At 41.9% G+C, this 24400-nt stretch overlaps 1 protein-coding gene and 1 long non-coding RNA gene across 2 annotated transcripts in view; one reads left to right on the forward strand and one right to left on the reverse strand.

The window, feature by feature from the left end:
• The window catches only part of IPO11 (importin 11), a 359108-nt gene that overhangs the window by 80375 nt on the left and 254333 nt on the right, over positions 1 to 24400 (forward strand). Inside the window, exons 8-12 of the mRNA XM_069962715.1 lie at positions 3238 to 3286; positions 7232 to 7302; positions 13074 to 13266; positions 14199 to 14351; positions 20454 to 20497. Of these exons, the coding sequence (XP_069818816.1) occupies positions 3238 to 3286; positions 7232 to 7302; positions 13074 to 13266; positions 14199 to 14351; positions 20454 to 20497 (510 nt within the window). The remainder of the gene's footprint in view (positions 1 to 3237; positions 3287 to 7231; positions 7303 to 13073; positions 13267 to 14198; positions 14352 to 20453; positions 20498 to 24400) is intronic.
• On the reverse strand, positions 669 to 16992 carry LOC138786058 (uncharacterized). Its single transcript, XR_011362183.1, has 4 exons — positions 16594 to 16992; positions 12359 to 12467; positions 836 to 1052; positions 669 to 748 (listed from the first exon to the last, which is right to left on the reverse strand). It is a non-coding gene; the product is annotated as an uncharacterized lncRNA (long non-coding RNA).

Raw genomic sequence — 24400 nt, forward strand, 5'->3', positions numbered from 1 at the left:
GCCAGTCATGTGAATGTAGACTGAAGACTTACGCAATCCAGTCGCCGAACAATCCACTTTTGACTCCCATACACTAAGATCTGAGTTTGATGCAGCCCTAGGAAGACCTGGAAAGCATGGTTACAGCGATAGGCTGTATCCATATTTTCCAGGACTCCCTAGGGCAGCATCAAACTTCTTCAGCCACTGGTAATCAAATACCAAGACTTCAGGGTTTGGCCCACCTCTAGTCATTACAAGTTAGCACTAGCATGGTGATGCTGCCATTGTGCACTAGGGTGTCAGTGGTGGTAATGGAATTTCTTTCTATTTTCTGCCCACAAATCCATAGCATAAAACAGCAGGTTCAGATGCCTATTAACAAAATTATTCAGTAATTTGAAGTTTACTTCTCAAAATACTGTCTTATAAATCGCTGGCCCAGTCTTCTGTCCTTCTCATATCTGCCCGTCTATATCTCTCTGTACCTCTTTCTTTCTTGCTCACCTTTATTCTCTCTTTTATTCTATCTAGTGAATCTCTCCTTCGAGCTCCCAGTGGATATCGTCTTTGAAGTCTATACAGTGTTAGATTAACTATCTGACCCCTGTAAAGCAGATGTCATTGTTTGACTATCTCCAGCTATAAAGGCAGTGTCCCATAGTAACCATTCACAAGTACCATTCATATCTGCTGTATTATTTATTACTCGTGTCTCTAGTGTTTCATCCACGGTCTCCTCAGCCATCTTTCGTCTTCCGCCGCGCTCCTGATGGAAAAGGGAATGTGATTATTTTTGTCAATCAATTTAGAGCTGAGTGACAGCACACTAATTGTCTATTAGAGCTCTACCTACATGATCAAAATGTTATTATGGGTGATTAGCTCCTGTTAACAGACACCGCTCACTGAATGCAAAACCTTCCTTACAGAGCAGCGAGTATCACTGACAGGGAACAATCCGGCTTTTATGAAGGGCTGAGAGATGGTGCTTTCACTAGCATCTGTCTGCATACACATTCACGGCCTTCTGCTATTTTGTATATTGTAACATCACTTGAAGCTACCGGCATCTGAAATGACAAGACAGAAATTAATAGAATTAAGTTAAAGTGGTTTCGCCTCGAAAGACACTCAGCCTCTATCTTCAAGAGTCTCTGATCGGCGGAAGCGACAAGGCCCCAATTGATCATGTGAAATAGGGTTCTCTGTTCCCATCTGGAGCGTTGGTCGGACTTGTGTGCCTCCATTCAACTCTGAGGGCTGGTAATGTACTTACTGTTTTACAGGTCGGTCTTTTATGGACAAACCCGTTTAAGGCAACAACGGCCGTAGTTTTTGTGCAGCGGAACACAGCCTATTAAGCTATGGGATCCCGGCCGGAGCGTACACACATCGTATATGCTCCGCCCGGGATCCCGTACGGGGCCGCAAAAAACTGACATGTAATTTTTCTGCGGACGGAATTCAGTGAATTCCGGCCGCAGAAAGACATGTCAGTGCACACAGTGAAGTGAGCGGCTCCGGACGCTCGCTTAACTGTGGGCTATGGTAAGCTCTGATGCGAGCACGCTCTAATGCACCCGCATCAGAGCTCTGCGGCCGGAAAGATCACCCGGCCAGTACTTAAGTACCGGCCAAGATGATCCGGCCAGAGGCCGGCCGTTCCGTGACCCGACCGGGGTTAGGAAACGGCCGGTCTCATACGTTGTGTGAACATAGCCTAAAGGTGTTGACTTCTTACTGACACTCTTTATACTTAAAGTGTACCTGTCGTTATAACTTTCAAAATCTAAATCAAAAATAGATGTGACATAAAGCAAGTTTTCCATATACATTCATTATTTTTTTGTTGTTATCATGCCGTTAAACAAAGCCGAACTTACCAGAAATCCAGGTCCATGAAGGCAGATGTTCTGACTTGTGCTGGTTGAAAAAAAACAGACTAAACACAGGAATTCCGGCCAGTACAGAGAGTCATGGCTCAATGTGTCCATAAGTCACATGGCTGCCTTCTCTCTGTGAGCGCTCAGATGGCCTGGCATACACTGGACTTCCCGTTTTCTGATTCTTTGTGAAAAAAAGAGTCATAAAAAAGGAAGTCCAGTGTTCTCCATGACAGCCCCCCCCCCAAAAAAAAATATGAATGTAAACTGCAAACTTTCTACTCTTGGTTTTTATTTTAAAAGTTATAACGACAGGAACACTTAACTCTTCTTCATAGTAAGGACCCTATTATATTGAAAGATTATTGTGTGCAAAATTGTTATAGCGATAATCTTTCCATGTGTAAGCAGGCAATGATCGAACGACTAAAGAAATTTGTTTGTATGCCAATGTTTGCATCTTTTTTGCTGACATAAAATAATTGTTAATCGTTCACGATCGTTCACCGCTATTCAACCGTATCGATGCACTGGTGGCGAAGGGCGATTTTAGGTCTGAACCTAAATGAACAATCAGCCGATGACACGATCATCGGCTGATCATTCTCTATTCCACGGAGCAAAAATCGGCCGAATGGGACTGATTCGGCCGATTATTCTCCTGTGGATTAGGCCCCTATGTCTAATAGGCCCTAAGAAAGAATAAACCAACTCCACGAGGGCCCAGTAGCAGTTTAAAAATGTCTTTATTCAGTCGCCATGAAAATTCTCAGGACCACATGAAAAACAATGTTAAAAAAAAAAAAAAAAGTTACAAGCTTTTGGTCATGTGGCTGTGATATTTTTAATGTATATACCAGGAGCTTTCCCTGCCCACATACGAAACATAAACTGCTAGAGTCAATACAGCCTTATGTGAACTATTAGCTGTTGTGTAGTTACAGATGGTTGCTGGGCCCTCATTGCTTTTATCTCACACTCCTCCTTCACATCATTACCCTTAGCATCCAAGATGCTCTGCCCTAAACAGAATGCACTTGAACATATGCAAAAATGCCTGTCAATTATTAAGTATGTTTTCTTGAACATGTGAAAATGTCTTCTAACATTTCCAAAAACACCTAAAGCAGTCCAGGAACTGAACTGTTCACTAGATCTATTATAGATGTCATCAGCCATCCATTCATCCACCGACTCTTGGAATAGAAGTTTTCAGAGAAATTCTGAGGCCAGGAAAATGATGCTTTTATGAAAGATGATAGATACTGCTAGTCCCAGATAAACTGACGTCACACTGTGTCTCTTGTAACCTGGATACAGTGATCAGAAGTATATGGCAGTGTAATTGACTGTGTTTTTTCTTCTTCTTTAGGGATTTCTCCATGCCATATTTGATCGCATAAGGCAGTTTTTAGAATGCAGTAAGTATCTAGCATAGCAATAACCTTAGGTGATATAAATAAGTATGTATGATTGGGTATAATTCATTTGATTATGTTTCATTGTTCATCATTTTCCAAATTATAGGAAATTTTGTGCTGTTTCAGCTGAAAGACTGGGACTTTTTTGGGAAATTCTTCCTCCCTCCCTCCTCCTTCCTTTCCCTCCCTGCTCTGTAAGCGCACCCATATGTTGCCCATATGTCACCCACATGTCACAGTGCTGGATGGGATGAATCTGGCCAGAAAGGTGATTGACAGGGCTGGGAATCAATGGCTCCTTGCCCTATCAAACACAGCACTGTATTTAATTGTATGCGCTTCTGGTTCGAAAGCGAAATGTTAAAGGGCCAGGCACAGCACTTGGCAGCACTTGCCCTGGGTGCTGATGCTGGCCCAGTCTGGCAAGCAGCCCAAACAGAATTCTAGACAGATTTCAGATGTGAATCCGAAACTGTCCTGAATTCCGGATGCTCCCATTACAGGAAAAATAGGACATGTCCTCTAATTTCCAAAACTATTTTCTGGCACGGACACCCTTGAGGAAAAATCCTGAATGGTATCTGTACCAAATACAACCCTATAGGTCAGAAACTCTGTTTAGAATTCCTTTTAAGAAATCTGGATAGATTTTCCAGATATGTGCATGGGGCTTCAAACCTGAGTATTTCAGCAGGTTTGGCTGAACATCTAATGTGTATGGTGGCCTCCAAACTCTCACCCTGTAGGAAGTAGACATTGGGTGGTTAAATCTCAACATGCACAATCCTGTTAATCCATTTGGAGAGGAGTCTGACACCTGTATATTCAACTGGACTGCATGTGTATAGAGGAGGGTAGTCAGATGGACATAGCTGTTCTCCAAACCCTAATATGTATATTATGTATAACTAGGCCTCCAGCTGTGTATCAGTCATCAACTCATCGTGCCCCATTTTACACAGCATAATAGTCAATGTCCATAATGTCCACCCAGATTACACTGCATCAATGAGGCATCTTTTTAGGAACAATTGTGTTATATAGGAAAAACATACATAATTTCACGAAAGTGCCTTGTGTGTTCTAAGTATCTGTGAAACCCTGTGACTCATATAATTCTTATGAGCACTCAGTTACAGAAGTGTATACAAAGATGTAAACACTTGGCAATAATGTGGAGGAGAATGGAGGATGCACTTGTATGTGACATTTACAGACTATCTCCTGGTGTCCATTTCATCAAATACTGTATAAAATAACAATGATGAAGGAACTTTTCTTATATCTCTGGATTGTGCCATTTCTCTGTTAGTCCTTTTGAAAATGTTTGAATTAATTGTCAGCTAGGTGTTACCATTCACCCTAAATTGCCATTTCCCTTAAAGCCATTAGGAACATTGCTTTAAGATTTTTTTATGAATAGACCAGCGCAGGTATGCCGATGCCGCGTTCCTTTTTTTGAACCGTGGCTTGGTTCTCACGCACAGACAGGCCAGCTGCCTCCCCACCCCCCGGTGTGACGAAACCCCCTCCCTTCTGTGATGCGGCTTCATTACAATCAATGGAGCCACCTCACAGAGGGGAGAGGTATCGTCACACTGCGAGTCGGCTGGCCCACCTCCAGTGTTTCAGGCTGGGCTAATGCCCAGGAATATACCGTCACTGTGTGCGGGAACCAGGCTGTGTTTCAAAAAAAGGACTGTGGCACTGGCATCCTTGTGCTGACGCTAGTCTGTCCATATAAAAAACTTAAAACGTCATATTGCAGAGTACAGACTCATGCTGTTTAATCAGTACGAACAGTGTAAAGAGACTTATCCAGTCAACTAGTGGAATAGTAATGCTCAGCTGTCATTTTATTAATTACCAGGAGAATTAACAGAGGAACTGCACAGTAGAGAGCTGCAGTGGTTAAAGGAGAAGTCCGGCCAAAATTAATTTTTGATATGTTGTTACTTATGAAAAGTTATACAAATTTCTAACGTACATTAATTATGGGAAATGCACATATAAGGCTATTTCCCTTAATTTAGTAGATCAGGAAGTGTTAGAATTCTCTCAGATCCAGTGACGTCACGACCAACGGTGTAATTCCTATGGAGTGTCCAGCATGGGGCGCTCTCTATATAGAAGTCTATGGGACTTTATTGTTTCTATGGATTTCTATGTAATGTAATGTAGTGTAGTGTACAGTGCTTTATTGAATGAATACATCTATGGAATACTTTGGGGAGCAAGTGTCCCTGCTCCCCAAAGTATTGCATAAATGTATTCATTCAATACATTCGGATATCACAGTAAGCCCGCCGATCCGCCGCATTCCCGCCGCATGCTGATCCGCCGCATTCCCACCGCACTCCCGCCGATCCGCCGCATATACACTGAACTACAGCTCCCATCATCTTCTTATAGTATGAACAGGTGATGGGAGCTGTAGCTGGGTAATGGATATGACTTGCCTGCGATGCCACTGCTTATGCCGCCGGGCGCAGGGGGGAGCCGCTCAGTACACAGGAGCGCTCCCCCCTCCTCCTCCTTATTCCGGGATACCTTTTACCTATAGCACTGCTGACTCCCCGCCTGGCCGCCTCTCTCCGCTCTCATATACCGGCTCCCGATGCAGCAGTGTGGACACCAGGATGCATCGGGAGCCAGTATATGAGAGCGGAGAGCGGCGGCCAGGCAGGGAGTCAGCAGTGCTATAGGGGGAAGATTTCCTGGGAGGAGGAGGAGGGGGGAGCGCTCCTGTGTACTGAGCGGCTCCCCCCTGCGCCCGGCGGCATAAGCAGTGGCATCGCAGGCAAGTGATATCCATTACCCAGCTACAGCTCCCATCACCTGTTCATACTATAAGCAGATGATGGGAGCTGTAGTTCAGTGTATATGCTGCGGGAATGCGGCGGATCGGCGCGCTTACTGTGATATCCGAATGTATTGAATGAATACATTTATGCAATACTTTGGGGAGCAGGGACACTTGCTCCCTAAAGTATTCCATAGATGTATTCATTCAATAAAGCACTGTACACTACACTACATTACATTACATTACATTACATAGAAATTCATAGAAACAATAAAGTCCCATAGACTTCTATATAGAGAGCGCCCCCTGCTGGACACTCCATAGGAATTACACCATTGGTCGTGGCGTCACTGGATCTGAGAGAATACTAACACTTCCTGATCTACTAAATTAAGGGAAATAGCCCTATATGTGCATTTCCCATAATTAATGTACATTAGAAACTTGTATAACTTTTCATAAGTAACAACATATCAAAAATTAATTTTGGCCGGACTTCTCCTTTAAGTTCAGATTCATTTTGTGCCGCCTATCTGACTAAAGACCCCCATACACAGGTTGACAGCCCTACCAATATCTACGATTTCAGAGGAGCTGGCCTAGCGTTTATTTTTTATAAGGGTCACCCCGACTCTTGCCTAACACACAGTGATTTGGGGAGGCAAGGATCAGGCACTTTAGACTTCAGCAGCATGATCCTTTTGTTCTCAAAGAGGTATGCTGACATTGGTGGCAGCTTACCCCTCCTCTATCCATTCAGATCTCGGCCATTATGTGTATTGGGGGATCAGGGGAGATAGCTTTTGGCTGAATTAATTTTTAGCTGACCACTATCTAAAGTGTATGAGCACCTTAATTTCACTGAATCTCATCTGCTTGAGAAGAGGGTTCCTTTTTATTATTATTATTATTATTATTATTATTTTAATGCTGTTTATGGCTCTAGTTAATAGAGGCCAAAATCACACTTTTTTTTTTTTTTTTTTTTTACCCTCGGTTGGTTACGGTCTATGGGCATATGCATTACACTGGGAGTTTCCCAGCGCATAAATGTAAAACATGTAAGAATTTCTTATATGTAAAATATATATTTATTCGTCAGAAATAAAACTTCTATTATTTCTCATTCAATTTTCCAGGCCGAGGTGTCAGAACGGAACATCCATGCAGAGAGAGGCTGGAAAAGGTTATCATATTATTCACTAAAGTGGTAAGACGTCAGTAAACGCTGCCAGGGAAACTTTGGTCTTCCCGTTGATGCTATTGCTTGATCTGTATCCAAGTCATGATTGATCTGTATGTGTTTAAACTGCTGGATCTTGTTGCTGCGCTAATTCCTTTTTTCCGATTGTCACTTAGTCCACTTTAGCTGAAGTGCGGAGTAAAGCCTTTACAGCTGGCACCTGCGCTTGCCTTTAGAAATATATTTTTAACATTCAATTTGAAATAAAATGGCCCATGGCTTGAAGAGGTTGGGGGAGGCTCGCACACTGCGAGAAATACCTTTCACTTTGATATTCCAGTGTTCATGGCCTGCGCTTCATCTCAATTACATGGCACATATAATAGACAGCAGTATGGAGTGGGAGAGTGACAATTACCACTAGAAATTCCCTTTTTCTGTTGTCACATAATTCATACTTCAGCTCTCTACCATCGTCACTGCTCGTGTGAAGGTTGCCTTTACTGAATTTGCCCTTGTCTGCAGTTACATAGTCTTTACATAAATATGCAGTTAACTATAGAGGGCTTTATACCCTTAACTTCACCTTGTTTTCACATCTGTGTTTTATAATAGGCACAAATATTGTATATGAGTACAGTGGCCTCTGAAGAGCAATGTTCTCTGAACCCAAGTCCCCACGACTGCAGAAGTATGGGGGAATTGTATGCACTATGCAGTGCAAGCAATGGAAATATTGGGTTAAAGTAATATACACTGTGGAGCCATAGCATTAAAGGGTTAATTCCATCTCGAGATGTAGGAAACTGATCAGTCGGGTCTCACTGCTGGCCCCCAAACAATCTTGAGAGCAGGGGAAAATTGTCCTTTAAATGAATGTCATATGAACAGCCAGCCCTCCAATCATTCTCTGTGAGGCCACCCATAGAGAATGAATAGAGTGCAGATGTCTATGTGTGGTGTGCTTCATTCATTCTGGGGACAATTTTGTCCTCGTTCTCAGGATCAGTGGTGGATTGTACTATCTGATTATTTTACTTTTTATCCTATGGATGAAGGATATAAGAGAAACAGATCACTGATCTCAGGGAGACCAGCCAAAGATAACATTGCCGGCTGCTGGTTAGCACTCAATGCAGTGAAATCCTAGGTGCATTGCTTCCTGGGAAACATGAATATGCAAAAAAAAGAGCCTGCGGAACCTCATTTAAGAGTCTCGAAAAACAAGACTAGCCAGATATCCCTCCGGGAAGGACCCAGCCAAGGGGTGGCTCCTGTAGGGAAACCACCATATTAAGTGGCCCTATAAGTCAATGTAATGACAAGGGAAAAATCAAGTCTATCCACAGACAGCTGTTTCGGGGTGTTGCCCCTCATCAGTGTGGAGCAGGATTCTGGCTAGGTAAGAGCAATGCCTAGTAGAGCCATTAAGGAAGCAGAACGCTAATCTCAGGGAGACCAGCCAAAGATATCACTGCTGTCTGCTGGTTACTCAAGCGCTCAAATTCTAGGTGCCTGGCCTTGGTTTTTCCCTTGTCATTACATTGACTAATAGGGCCACTTAATCTGGTGGTTTTGGTGGTTTCCTTACAGGAGCTGACCCTTGGCTGGGTCCTTCCCAGAGAGATATCTGGCTAGTCCTGTGCTTCGAAACTCTTAAATGAGGCTTTACAGGCCTCTTTTTTTTGCATAGGGATGAAAGATAACATTTTGAGATGGGAATACCTCTTTAAATGTACGTGCTGTATATTGTGTTGGTCTTTCTTGTACTATGGCACAGCACAGACTCATCAAGAAGGTGGCTGAAGGAGCTTTACATTGCCTGCACCAGCCTTCTCATTTTAGTAGGTGATTCACACACCCTCAGCCACCAACATAATCTGAAAGAAACTGTGAATCATTAGACCTTGCCCCCTCTTTTTATTGCTCTGTGGTCCAGTTTTAAAGCTTATTGTAGGGACTATCGTGATGGACAGGGGTCAGCATGGATATGATAACTAGTCTGCAGATTCACAGACCTATATGCAGAAGACTGTGATACCCTATTTGACATGTTAGTAATTTGTGAGATTAGACCAGATGAACTATCTGAGCCTTTGATGACCCTCTTGCAAGTTGTCATCCCTTGGATGACTTTTGGTAGGCACTAACCGCTACATAGTGGAAGCACTCTGCAAGATCTGTTTTGTAAGTGCTCTGACACACTTGCCCAGTTATTGCAGTTTGGCTCTTATCAGGGTGGCTGTGATCCCTATGCTTGCCCATTTCTCCTACTTCCAACAGAGCTCACGTAAAGAACACTTCTGTGATTTTTTTTTCTTTTAAATCAACTGGTGTCAGAAGCTTCTATTTAAAAATCTCAAGTATCCAATACTTATCAGCTGCTCTATGTCCCACAGGAAGTGGTGTATTCTTTCCAGAATGGCACAGTGCTCTCTGCTGCCATATCTGTCTGTTACAGGAACTTTCAAGAGCACTATCAAATCCCCATAGAAAACCGCTCCTGCTTTTGACATTTCCTGACATGGACAGAGGTGGCAACAGAGAGCACTGTGTAACTTTCTAACACTAGTTGATTTACAGGGGAAAAAAATCTCTAGAGTACCCCTTTAAAATTGACTGTTTACTTGGTACCTGATAGGAGCCATTGTCTATGGATTATCACTGTCATTCACCCTGTCAGTGGTTTTAATGCTTTAGCTGATCGCTGTGTATCTATTGCTGTGTGCTTTAGTAAGTTTGAGCCACATATCTAGATATTTCAGTCCTGTTCACTAAATCCAGTAGAAACCCCTCTAAACACCTTCTTCCTTTTCTCCTTTCTCTCTGTAAATGTAGATCTTCAAAACCCTATGGTGGCGCTTTTAAGCTGTATAGCAAATGGAAGGCAGCCACTTTATAGAACTTAATAGGAGGGATAGCCAGCGATATTCCATAGAGGCAATCCTCGGGGTTTGGTCACTCTGCGTGACTTTAGCCTTAATTACAGCAGCTTATCTGAACACTGCCATTTATTTCCTGCAGATCTGAACAGCGAGAGATGGGGCAAGCAATAGAGACTTCAGAAATTGTCATCAGCATGTCATTCAGGAGTGTCTGCTAGCATAATCAGAACCATTAGCAAAGTCCAAGCAAATGGCTGATATTTGAAGTAGTTTGCACTCGTATGACATTCTGCTTTAACAGTTTCCATTCCAGCGTCACAGTAAATCAATGATGTTTAAATGGAAAAGTGGAATGGAAAAAAAAAAAAAAAAAAAAAAGTGACCCTATAGCGTTACCCTGATTCAGTAATATTACCCGCTTAAAGGTAGATTCCGGATATTCACTTTACACAGGTCTCATCAGCTCTCCTTACAAGAAAATAATAATTGTGGATTATTTAAATGTTGGTCTAGGTCTCTATTGCTGTTCCTACAGATGCATGACTACTTTGATAACTAGCCATCAATACACAGCTGCACGTGTATAGTGCCAAGCAATCCTTTTTTTCAAATTTCTCCCCATTTATAAAGGACATAACCCCAGCTGGTAACATTGGAGTGCACCGTGATGTGCCCCCCACATAGTAATAATGCATCCTGCTGTGCACCCCCCCATATAGAGGTAATGCCCTCTGTCTGCTGTCTGCTGGGCAGAGGTGATAATTCCTCTTGCCCTTCTGTGTCCCATAGTAATAATGGGCCCCTGCACTGCTGTGCCCTTATAGTAATGATGGCCCACTGCACTGCTGTGCCCTTTTAGTAATAATACCCCCCCCCCCCCCCCTGCATTGCCCCAACACAAAAAATAATTTCAATCACCTAATCTGGCCAAGGAGCGAGTCTTCCTTCCTTCTGCCCTCTAGCCTGTGAGCCGCGGGGATGGATCCTCCAGCAGGCGTGATAATGTCATATCATCGTGCTTGCTGTTATAAATGCAGCATCATGTCAGCCCGCTCACTGTAATGCCAATACAGTGGGTGGGCTGACATTATAGTGAGTGCTGCACCACAGCAGCTTGTAGAGTTACCTAACCTGAACATTCCCACCAGAATGTCGTGGCACCCCTGGTGGGTTCTCACGGCTACTGCGGCACTTCGTTTAGGAACCACTGCAGGACTAGGCTTTGAGCTTACTTCTGAAGTGTGGCATTTGAATAACGGTCACTGAAGAAGTTAGATGCATCCTTAGGGTTGCCTGGAAAACATGGATACATCCTATGGCTATATTTGTGTTTTCCATGACTCCATAGGGCTGCATTCAACTTCTTTAGCTACCAGTAATCAAATGCCATACGAATCCAAGTGTGCTCAAAGTTTTCTCAACTCTACTAAGGACCATCATTTTTGCCTTTGTTTTTATCCACATTTATGAGACAGTGTCCTTTCAGTAATGCATTTTTTCCATACCATATACAGAGGTAGTAGACAGGATTGGACAGAAATGAAATTCCATCTGTTCTGTACCCAACTGGAGCATTCCGTCTCTATCGTCCGACAATATCTTATGTTATTTGAATCGTCTTGTGTATGACTTTTCATTCTAGTCTAACATTATACTCTGTGTATGGTTACAAGGTTAAAATAAAAATATATATTTTTTTTAAAAGATCCAGTGTAAACCTGTAATGCTAATGAATAATGGCAGTGTGTGGGCATGCTCTGTATTTCTGTATTTTATTCTGTGCTTAGGAATTTGTAAGCTCTATTTAAATAATGGATAAATAAATGATAAATTATTACTATACTTGTAGATTGGAAGAGGCCTGTGCATTATGAAGCCTGTGCATGGACGCACCCCTTCAGTGCTGTTATACTGTGGCTTCTGGCTGTTTTTCAGTGTCTGTTCTCTATGGCGTTCCAGTGTTCAAACATTGTATTTATTTAGTAGAAAACCGTCTTGTACCAATAGGTGTCGTTAAACTGCTTGTTGTGAAAAGGTCATCACAGAGAATGGGAAAGACTGGATGTCTACCTAAACCTAAGCTTGACAGAAGCTTATAGAAGATGCAGACAGGAGGGGACAGAATAGGTGTCCTTTATGTGGCAGTGTGCATGCTCAGCTATATTCCCATTCACTTACTACAGGACAGGCTCAGTTACCTTTAGAGTCTCATAGAAATGTGCTGCTTTAATCACTCAGGGGACAAAGAAAACCTGTTCTTGTGATCGGTGAGGGTCCTATTGGTTGGACTTGAACTCATCCCTTTTCCTGCAGACAGGGGATAATTTTATTTGTACACCTTAACAAAAAAAACGCTTTCAGTGTCAGAAAGTTATACAGATTTGTAGATTACTGTTTAAAAAAACTCAAGCCTTTTAGTACTTATGAGCTGCTGTATGTCCTGCAGGAAGTGGTGTATTCTTTCCAGTCTGACCCAGTGCTCTCTGCTGCCACCTCTGTCCATGTCAGGAACTGTCTAGAACAGTAACAAATCCCCATAGCTAACCTCTCCTGTTCTGGAAAGTTCCAAGCATAAACAGAGGTGGCAGCCTAGAGTCATCATGGTGATTATACATACAGCAATAGGGATAGATCTTTCTATCAAGCCACCAGGGCCCTTCTGATATCTTGAAGCCCTGTTTATGGCCAAACTTATAATGATTATTCCTCCGAAAGGACACAACTTTTGTTTCATGTCCCCCATGCAGTCTTTGTAAATTAGCCAGTTATGACACTCACATACAGTACTGTACAAACAATTCACTAAAATTTGTTCTGCCTACTGACCTTCTTTTTTTCTTAATTGAAATACAGGATTGGTAAAGTTTAGCTAATGTAAGAATAGCCCTTTATATATATTCATTTTTTCCCAAGCTTTTAGATTTTCTGGACCAGCATCCATTTGCATTCATTCCGTTAATCCAGAGAGCATTGGAGTTTGCAGTCAGCTATGTATTCACAGAGGCGGGGGACGGAATAGTGTTTGAACGTTTCATAGTTCAGTGCATGAGTCTCATCAAGATGATTGTAAAGAATGATTCCTTCAAGCCATCCAAAAACTTTGAAGGTAGGCATTTATTTTCTTCACTTCAACAAATGAAGTCCGTGGTTATTGACTTTTTCTACTTTCTCCTTTTTTACTGTTATGTTTTATTTTAGCTATCTTACACGCTTCCAGTTTACTAAAAATCTTGTTAACACATTTTTATAAACTATTCTTTATTCCACTATTACATTTAAAATAAAATAAAAAATGATGCAAATGTTTTTTTTCGCAAATGTTTTAAAACCGCTCCTATGTAGACCTATTGTTTCTTCATGCTGTTTACCGTGTGGTGAAACAAACCTGTTTAAAGGGTACTCCGGAGAAATTAAATAGTTTATTAAATCAGTTATACAGATTTTTAAATGACTTGTATTTGAAGTCTGTAGCTTTCCAGTACATATCTGCTGCATGTTCTGCAGGATTAAATGTATTCTTTCCAGTCTGACACAGCTCTCTGCTGCCACCTCTGTTCGTGACAGTAACTGTCCAGAGCAGTAACAAATCCCCATAGAAAACCTCTCCTGCTCTGGACAGTTCCTGTCATAGAGATGGAAGCAGAGAGCATTGTGTAAGGGCCTTTGCACACTAGTAAAAGAGGCGGAATTTATGAGTGGAGTTCGTGCGTCATTCTGCCTGTCCTTTTGCTCCAATGGGATTTGTCGTAGGCCTCTGCTCAAAGAATGAACATGTTCATACTTTGAGCGGAGCGCAGACGCGCAAGAAAAATCCCATTGAAGCAATAGGAAAGGCAGGATGACAAGCGGAATCCGCTGCACGGACTCCACTCATAAATTCTGCCTCTCTTACTCATGCAAGGGCCTTCAGAGTGGAAAGAATATACCACTTTCTGCATTGAATTGGCTTCAATAAATCTAGTGGAAAGGGAAAATCAAACCAAACAAGCAAAATTACTTACAATATTTTAAAATGTCTAACATAAGAATGTTTTTCAGACAGCAAACCAGAAACCATCAATGCTCACCAAATAAAAATGTCCTTCTTCACGTACCCCACGCTGATGGAGATATGTCGCAGGCTAGTTACACATTACTTCCTCCTCAGTGAAGAGGAACGGACAATGTGGGAAGAGGATCCCGAAGGATTTGGTAAGAATGGACAGCAAAGATCTATTTAATGGTCATCGTCAGCTACTATCTATCTATCTATCTATCTATCTATCTAAACAACAAAAGTCCACGGCACCCGGGCAGTAAGTAAGGAAAGTGGGTGTCACCCCTGCACTGTGGATCCTCAAGTGCAGAATATAGACGTCCAAAATTAGGGTACCGGCACTCCAAATGAATTATTTCAGCTCACAGGAACAAATTAGCAACGTTTCAGTGCCACCATAAGCACCTTTTTCATAGCTTGAAAACGGTGCTTATGGTGGCACTGAAACGTTGCTAATTTGTTCCTGTGAGCTGAAATAAAACACTTATTTTTCATTTGGAGTGCCGGTACCCTAATTTTGGACATCTATCTATCTATCTATCTATCTATCTATCTATCTATCTATCTATCTATCTATCTCAACCAGAATTATCTACATCCCAGTAAAGTGCCACAATTAATGGGTAACTATCACTTCAGGATCACACCCCTGGGTAGCAGTTCTGTAGTGATAGGTACACCTCATTTTAGTGTAATACACTGTCAAGGGCTGGGATATATTAGGCATTAAGTGGACGATCAGTTCTTGATGTTGATTTGCTGGAAGCAGGAAACATGGCCTCGTAAGTATTTGAGTGACTTTGACAAGGTTCAAATAGTAATGGCTAGATGACTGGGTCATATCATCAAGGTTTTTCCTCCTTGTGTTTAAAAGGCCATAGCACTTGCATTTTTCCACCTAGAAACCCACATGAGCCCTTATTTTTTGCATCACTAAGTGTACTTTGCAAGGACAGGCAGAATTTTTGCATAAATTATACTGCGAAACCAGAAAAAAAATGAATGTGTGGTGAAATTGAACAAAAAAAAACAACGCATTTCTTTTATTTGGGGGGACTGTGTTTTTACGCCATTCGCCCTGGGGTAAAAATGACTTGTTATTCATGTTCCTCAAGTCGTTACAATTAAAATGATATATAACACATATAACTTTTCTTTTATCTGATGGCCGGTAAAAAATTCAAACCATTGTTAACAAATATACGTTCCTTAAAATTTATTCCCAGGCTTATAACGCTTTTATCCTTTGGTCTATGGGGCTGTGTGAGGTGTCATTTTTTGCGCCATGATGTTTACTTTCTATTGGTACCTTGATTGCGCTTATACGACTTTTTGTCGCTTTTTATTACATTTTTCTGGATTTGATGCGACCAAAAATGCAGCAGTAACTGAGATCGCTCCTCCGGGACAACGTCCCGTAGGAGCGATCTCCCCCCAGTAGACACCAGGGAAGTGCTGCATCCGGTAATCGGATGCAGCTGTCATGTTTGACAGCTGCATCTGATTACTGTATTAGCGGGCACGGCGATCGGACCGTGCCCGCTAATACCAGCGGTCCCGGGCTACAAGGGGCACCCGGAACCGCGGCGGTTCAGAGCGGGGTCGCCGCGCGGCCCCGCTCTAAACACCTCTTACGGGCGCATGACGTACGGGTACGTCATGCGTCCTTAAGAGGTTAAATGAGAAGTCTGGCGAAAATTTTTATTAAAGTATTGTACTGGCCTCTAAAAGTTATACAAATCCCCAATATACACTTATGGGAAATGCTTATAAAGTGTTTTTTCCCCTGCACTTACTACTGCATCAAGGCTTCACTTCCTGGATAAAATGTTGACGTCACGACCCGACTCCCAGAGCTATATGGGCTGTGGCTGTTAAAGAGGATGATGGCAGAGGGATGCTTAGTGTCCCTCCAGTGCCCTGTGTCCCTCAGTGTCCCTCTGCCATCTTCCTCTCCAGCAGCCACAGCCTGCACAGCTCTGGGAGTCGGGTCGTGACATCACCATTTTATCCAGTAAGTAAAGCCTTGATGCAGTAGTAAGTGCAGGGAAAAAATCACTTTACAAGCATTTCCTGTAATAAATGTATATTGGGGATTTGTATAACTTTTTGGGGGCAATACAATACTTTATGAAAATTTTTCGCTGGGCTTCTCCTTTAATGTGCAAGGGGAGCAGAAGAGATATTGTAGCCCTTGTTGCTGGTACAATTTAATGCTTGCTAGCAGATGGCAAAATACGTAATTCATCATATCCCGCATTGTAGCCGTAGACTCATCAGAGAGCCCATGCTGGTTCTTTACACCACTGTAATACTTTTATTGGCCACTAGAACTAAGGAAGAAGAATCAACTTTCCCTTTACTTCACATGGAGGTCTTTGTGTTTATGTAACTTACTTAGGGGGAAAGATGGTGACAAAAGGAGACAGGCCAGTGGAGGCAAGATTCTGCTGGGAAGCCTTGGGTCCTGGCATTCATGTGGATGTCACAGTGACACATAGTGCCTACCTCAATATTATTGCTGGCTGAACACATTCTTTTAAAGAGAACCAATCACATGAAAATTGTCTATGCAGCTATTAAAAAGGTGTTATATAGCCCCCAGCACTGTTTCTAGCCATATTGGCATTACTCATATGGTCCGAAAAGGCAGTTTGTAAATGTGATGTGTCATATGTCTATGTAGGCATGGGGTGGTTCTCAGGAGCTAACTAGTCACGACTGGTGGGAAACATCTTCAGTAATCACACCTCCCTGGAAACCCTGGTGCTCAGAGACGGCCCCAGAGTGACGCAACTAACTTTTATAGGCCGACTCTACCAGGGAGGCGTGGTTACCGAAGAATTTTCATGACAGTTGTTACCAGTTAGCTCCTGAGGACCAACCCCCATGACTACATATACTACATGTACATGTACATATGACACATCACATTTACAAAGTGCTTTTTGGCCCATATGACTAATGCTGATAACGATTACTTGTATGATTGGAAACAGTGCTGGGGGCTATATAACACAGGGTTTATAGTTGCATAAGCGATTTTCATGTGATTAGTTCCCTTTAAGGCAGTGGTGTTCACTAATGACAGTGTCCTCCTCCGGCATGGTAATACTCCAGCCACACTCAATATTCAGGAATTATAAAAAACATGACAAAGAGATCAAGGTAGGAATCTGCTTCTAGAGGGGTACCAGGTCTCTACCCCAAGAGTGGTGTGGGGGCATCAGACAGGATGATCAGACAGGCTGTGCCCAGCAACATAGCCAAAGGTGGGGCCAGCGCAACATGTCAGTATCATGGTGGTACTATCACAGTCCATTGTGGGACAGAAGTGTAAGCAGTGGCAGAAATTGGATACAGTGGGTGGTTCTGGTCTGCAAGTAAAGGTTAAAGATACTCCTATCTAAGGGCTGCATGACTAGTGACAGTAAAGCTGAACAGAATGATGTATCACAATGTTCAATTGTAAGATATTTTGGACATATCCTCCTGAATGGCAAGGACACTAAGCACCACACACTAGTCCTCACCAAGATGTGCGCATACGTTAATAATTCTCTTGGCTTAGCTATTCTCTAAGCTATTCTTGCTGTTACAGTAACTATACATGGCCCACACTAGTGATTTGTGTATTGAGAGATGGTTACGTGTCTTTTTTATTTAGGTTTTTGGTTTGGATTCTTCAGAAAATACAGTATAATGTATGTGTCTGGGGATTTGTGTTCCTATAGTCGCCAAAGCCAACTTTAATGAATCAGCCGGCCGTTTTTTGATGGTGCATTTACACAGAATGATTATCGTTTGGATTTTTGCGATCGCATTTGAGCCATAATCGTCTCGTGTAAACACAGCGAACGATCAAGCAATGAGCAAGAAATCATTCATTTTGATCTTTCAACATGTTCTCAAATCATTGTTGGTTGTTCGTTAAAAATTCGCAGATCGATTCGTGTAAACAGTCTTTCAAAGATTTACCCTATGTGTGAGATGGGCTTAAGCGATCTTAAAAACAATCGCAATAACGATTTATTCGTCTAAACGCTGATCATTATAAAAACCTAATCGTTGCTTCAAAATCGTTAAACGATAGCTTGGGCGAATTATCGCTTAAACGTGTAAACGTAGCATTAGTGTTGTAAATGCGGTTCTGCTCTCCAGGTGTTCTGATTCCCTAGAGAAGTCTCATTGCAGATTTCACTAGGGAATCTGAAGCTTTCAGAACAGAACGACTTTTACAAGACTAAATGAACGGACGGCTGATTAATTAGATTTAGCTTTGCTGAATCTGTAGATTGGCTCTACTCTGCTCACTGCCACAAATAATGAAACTGGTCTACAAAAAGCAGAAATTGGGTGACATTCATAAATACTGTGTCAGTCTTGTCTTGACTTCTGATGTTATTATAACATGATTTTGGACGCATTAAGATGGAAGGGGTTTAGATTGTTGTTCAATGACAAGACTTCACCTGACTGGACATGGACAACATTTACATATTTGCCTCTTATGTTGTTGTTACATATTATAAAGATAAAAAAGCAGGAATGATCTTTTGTTTTTCCAATCATGGATAACTCATAACTTTTTTTTCTGTCTTGGGACAATTCCTGTATCAGTGTCATCACTTTCAGTCTGCATCCACTTGACTGTGCCATTAATAAGATCTGCTGCTGGTGCCATCTGTGCCCATGCTACATTTGTAGAAGTTGTAAAGAGTGTAGCAGGGCAGGAGTTCTCTTAGGAATGAGCGGAGGGAAACTCAATTCAGTGAATCACCAATTCATTAATCATAGCCCCGCCACCTAGTTACGAAGTATGATCACTGCACGCAAACCCGCTCCACTCTGCCGAGAGAGTTGTATTGGATTTCCAAGTTACAGACTCTGCTCTCGGGAGGAATGAGTTTATACATTTTCACTATCATGTTTCCTGGCCAGCAGTTAATTGCTTTCAGTGTGTGATAAATTGTTTATGACGATTTCTCTGGGGCCTGCCTTCATGTGGGCAGTGCTGCTCACTGATTTTTCCTGATCGAAGCTGACGAATCCTATACTCCTGCTTAGTACAATTTATAATAGACTGTGCTTTATATTCTATATTGAAACCCTTTTCTGTGAAATATCGAGTGGACCACTGCATGGATTTTTATTGAGGCAGTGACTCAGAGTAACGTGCGAGATGGATTAAACTTCCCTGGCGAATGTGACTTCTATTATTCCCTGGGGGAAAAAAGGTGCATGTGACTAGAAAACCCACATATATTGCAGCATTCTGTTATAACTGAGAGTCACATGCAATTCTTTACCCCACAGGTAATAATAGCAGGCATATTCAACATGCATTTTCAGTGGCATTTTAGCCCTTAGTATTAAGCGCATCTGTCATGTCTCCTATGTTATCATGTCAGAGGGTAGCCTCAGATAGAGATTGCTCTCAGATGTATACTTTTCACTTATTTCATTCAGTATTTTCATGTAGAAGGCTGTCTAATCGCTGCCAGAGAGAGAGAGAGAGAGAGAGAGAGAGAGAGAGAGCCTGTGAGTAGTGTTGAGTGAACATACTGACATTTTGGTTTCGGAATTTGACTCCCGGCATCTAAAGAAGTTGGGTGCAGCCCTAGGACTGCCAGGAAAACATGGATACAGCCTATGGCCGTGCGCATGTTTTCCAGAATTCTTTTCCAGATGCCGGGAGTCAAATGTCAAGTTTTCGGGTTCGGACAAACTTTACCAAACCTGAACTTTTGTTAAGTTCTCTCATCACTACCTCTTTCCCTTCCCACAATTTATTGACATATCTAACTGTATCCAAACTTAAGGTATCTTCACACAAGAAGGATACACCGCAAATTGGTGAGGGTCCAGCACCTGGCACCTGTTCACTACAGTTGCAACACAGGGAATAGAGATGGAAGCAGACAGCTCTGTACATTGTGTAGTAGCAGTGCTGGGTAACCGCAGCACAGCTCCTATTCACTTTAATGTGAGCTAAGCTGCAGTAACTAATTACGGCCACTACACAATATACAGAGCTGTCTGCATCTGGCTTTATTCACTATGTGTTAGAGGTGCTGTAGTTGCAGCAAGCATCTGATCACAATTGTTGATGTACACCTCCACCGATGAGACATTGAGAGAAAGCTATCAATATACTCCTATAATCCTAAAAAAATCCTTTAAATTCAGCTGATAATTTGTTAAACTTGGAATACAAACTAATATTGTCATAATAATCATTCTTACTTTTGTTGTAGCTGTGGAGGAGAGCGGTGGAGACTCGTGGAAATACAGTCTGAGGGTATGTTGTCTGAATTATTCAGCCTTGCCCTTTCTTACAATTCTGAAATAGGTATCATCGCTGCTTATGCACTTAAATAGGAAAATGTTATAGATTTACATCCTCTGGATCCTAAGGGTCTTTCTTCAAAATGTCATCTTTCCTAATCCCCCATCTGTTCTCTGGTAAAATGATTTTTTCATTACACTTTCTTTAATTTTCTTTATGGATTTTCATCTTAAATTTTTTACTATGTATTATTACAGTGAGCCCCTTGCTTATAAATTTAGTAGCAGATCGATACATCTGTATACACATACATGTGAGCATATTATTATGTGTACAATAAGAATTGATAAAGGATGTCTGTGCCATTACGATTTATTGTATTTGGGAATTGCGGTTTATATTCAAGAGGTACAAAGTTCATGCATGCTTTTAAGGCTCTATTCACATCTCATTTTTATACCCATCAAGGGTATAGGTTAAGAAGGTTCCCCACTGTATACCTATGGCATATGCCAACTGTGCCCTGTTGCCAGACATTAGGGTATGGAGACATGCATGGGCGTATGTTTTTTTTTTTTACATTGTAAAGAATGGAAAGTCTACGACCCCTGATGATGGCAACAACGGCCGTACTTTTACCGCGGTGGAACAATGCCTGTTGTTCTATGGGATCCCGGCCGGAGCGTACACACATCGTGTGCGCTCCGGCCGGGATCCCATACGCCGCCGCAAACAACCGACATGTCAGTTTTCTGTGGCCGAAAGACCTGTCAGTGCACACAGTGGAGCGGGCGGCTCCGGACGCTTGCTTCACTGTGGGCTATGGGAAGCTCTGATGCGGAGCGCACGCTGATGCGCCCGCATCAGAGCTCTGCAGCTGGACGGATCATCCGGACGGTACTTAAGTACCGGCCGAGATGATTCGTCCAGAGACCAGCCGTTCCGTGACCCAGCCGGGGTCACGGAACGGCCGGTCTCTTAAGTAGTGTGAACATAGCCTTACAGTGGAAAACATTACATAGTGTTACATACATTCTGGTGGAGATATATGTGAGGAAATCCAACATAACCTCTAAGGGTGCCTTCACACATACCGTATCGCTGTGTTTTTAACGCTGCGTATTTGGTGCAATTTTTACATGCGCATTTTAATTTTCACATGATTTTCATGTGAAAATCAAAACTCGCATGTAAAAATCGCACCAAAAACGCAGCGATAAAACGCACCGTTAAAAATGCAGCGATAAAAAGGCAGCAATACGGTACGTGTGAAGCTACCCTAAAAGGGTTTTCATGCATATATTTTCCCAGAAGATGATAATATATGACCAAAAGTTCCTTTGCTGCCTCCAAGGGTCTCTGGAGGCTCTCCTGAAGAATGGTGGTAAAAACAGCTCTTTGGGGATAAGGGGACTGAGGGGCAGAAGGTGGCAGGGAGGCTATATGAGTGGGGAAGGCACAGATGGCAACTGGGGCTCCATGAGGAAAAGGAAGAGGAGCACAGAAGTTGGGTTAGCTATTTGTATTTAGGAAAGGTGATAGGGGCTCTGTAAAAAGTGGTGACTTTATCATAAAGTCATAGGAAGGGGCAACTGTATACAAAAAAATCTTTTTTTGTTTACAGGTCCAATGCAGACCTACCCATCTGCATGGTAACATACTATGAAAACCACTATGTCGTCCTTCTCTCTTCTATTTCTTCCCTAGTTTGTGCATTCCTACCAAATGTCCTGTATGCCAGTAAGATGACGGAAACCCTAAATAGTATAACTGTTTTTGCATCAGTTTTTTATTTAGTGCACAAAACTAGTCAAGCAATTTGTTTAGCATTCACACGTGTTCTTGTAGGCTGACAGACTTGTCTTTGTTTTCCTTGTTATAAACTATTTTGTCTATTGTATGTAAAACAGATCTGTTCTTTATGTATTAAACATCCTTAGTTGAGAACAGCAGGACCTGTCAAATAGTGTCTGCATATTGTGTGATAGAGCACACTGACTTTGTTTTAAACACTTCTCTCTTTGCTTTAAAGAGTGGTGCCTGCTATAGGCATATTCCCTTTTTTGGCTCTAATACAAAGAACACTGACTATTGTCAATGGCATTATTATACACATTCTGTATGGGAGGCACACTTCTTAATCTTAGAGGCTCCATTCAGGGCTTCTGTTGCAGATTCAGTTTTTTTGTGTGGTAAAATCCAGTTAAATGACAAACAGCAGCTTGGTGAACCCTAATAAAGTTATTGGGGTCTTTTGTTGGTGTCTATCCATTCAGCATAGTGGCCAGTTGCATTTACTCCTTTTGGATGGAATCTGTTATGGAGATCCTAAATGAAGCCTCTGACACAGATGTGGGGTTGCAATTTTTTCTCCATTCTCATGGCTGATGGAGGTCTCGACGGTTGTAGTTGGATTCCCACTGATCAGCACGTGGATAGGGTTAACTATTGGGGATAAGAATACAGCTTTACAATCGGAGAGACGTTATGCCATTGGCAAATTTTCTGTTGCGAGGACATTTCTACAGTAGAGATGAGTGTGATCCTTCAGCATTTGAATACTGGTGCTTGATGAACTTGGATAGCATGCTTAAATCAAGCTCATCGGTAGTCAACAGTAATGTTATTTTTAAGTGTAGATGGTGGTATCTCAAGACCTCTATGGCCAGCCACAGAGAAAGGGGTCATGAACCACATGTGGCTCTGGATCCTCTGGTTGGGGTCCACTGCTTTACTGTATAAAACTATGGTGGTGGTTCAGACAAGGAAAATGTCCTCACTGGTACCCCTGTTATGGTATGTGGTACCCCTTTTCATTTATTCTATATATATTCACAGGGCTAGTTGCAAGTTAATTGTAATGTATACAGTATTGAACAGAGTAATGTATCACCGGTCATGTTGGTGACTGATACATCTGTAGATGCATAGAAAATGGGGGGGGGGGGAATATTTTTTTTTAAAAAATTCAGCCCAACTTGATTTAGGCATGAGATCATTTTCTGATGACACATCCCCTTTAAAGACATTACACTGACTAACACAACATTACCTACTGTTAGAAAATTGACATCAATTATTAAAAAATCCCCATAGAAAATGATGTTTTCAGCATAGAACTAACCTTAATTGGGCCATTCTCTCTGGTAACTAGCGGTGGGATTGAAATTCTCAGCATCTGAGGTTATAAAATTATTGTTGGAACTTATGGAAATTGACTAATGATTTATAAGGCAGGAAATCGGAACTATTATCATCATAATTTTCTGTGGGATTATTCGTGCTTGTCGGATTTTATACATACCTGTATCCTTGTGTTGCTTTACGTGCAGGGATCTTATGTAAATATTATGTAAATTGAAAGCTACACGACTATTTATTTGCTCTCATGGAAACAGACCTGTCTATCAAAGCTTAGATTGTGCACCTCAAGGAGACACAAACACGCCAGAGTGACGAAAAAATCTTACCAAGGAAAAGCATACCATACGCGACGTGACAAATGCAGTTTTATCATATGTTGTAATAAAAATCAGCAAATAAATACACAGTGTGGGTCCATATTCTATAAATATATAGAAAAAAATCAGTGGTGAATGCTAAGCACAGCATGTGATATAGAGGGTGGATGTATACAATATAGATCAGTGCTTCTCAAACTGTGAGGCGGGCCTCGCCAGTGAGGCGCCCCCTAGTTGTTGGTGAGGCGCAGCTGAGGTGGGAGCTTTCACAAAAGTGACTATAAGCTGCACAATCCTTTTCCTGACTGCATCAATCTCTGGTTATGGAACATAGTTGGTTCATTCTGCACTTATTTAATTTTATACAGAGTTTAGAAGACAAATGAAGGGTAGACTAAGCAATAGTTTCAGCTTCAGTCATAGATGTTGAGGCCCTGGCATCCTCTTAGTCAGT

The sequence above is a fragment of the Dendropsophus ebraccatus genome, chromosome 3 (assembly GCF_027789765.1).
Source record: "Dendropsophus ebraccatus isolate aDenEbr1 chromosome 3, aDenEbr1.pat, whole genome shotgun sequence".
NCBI lineage: Eukaryota > Metazoa > Chordata > Amphibia > Anura > Hylidae > Dendropsophus > Dendropsophus ebraccatus.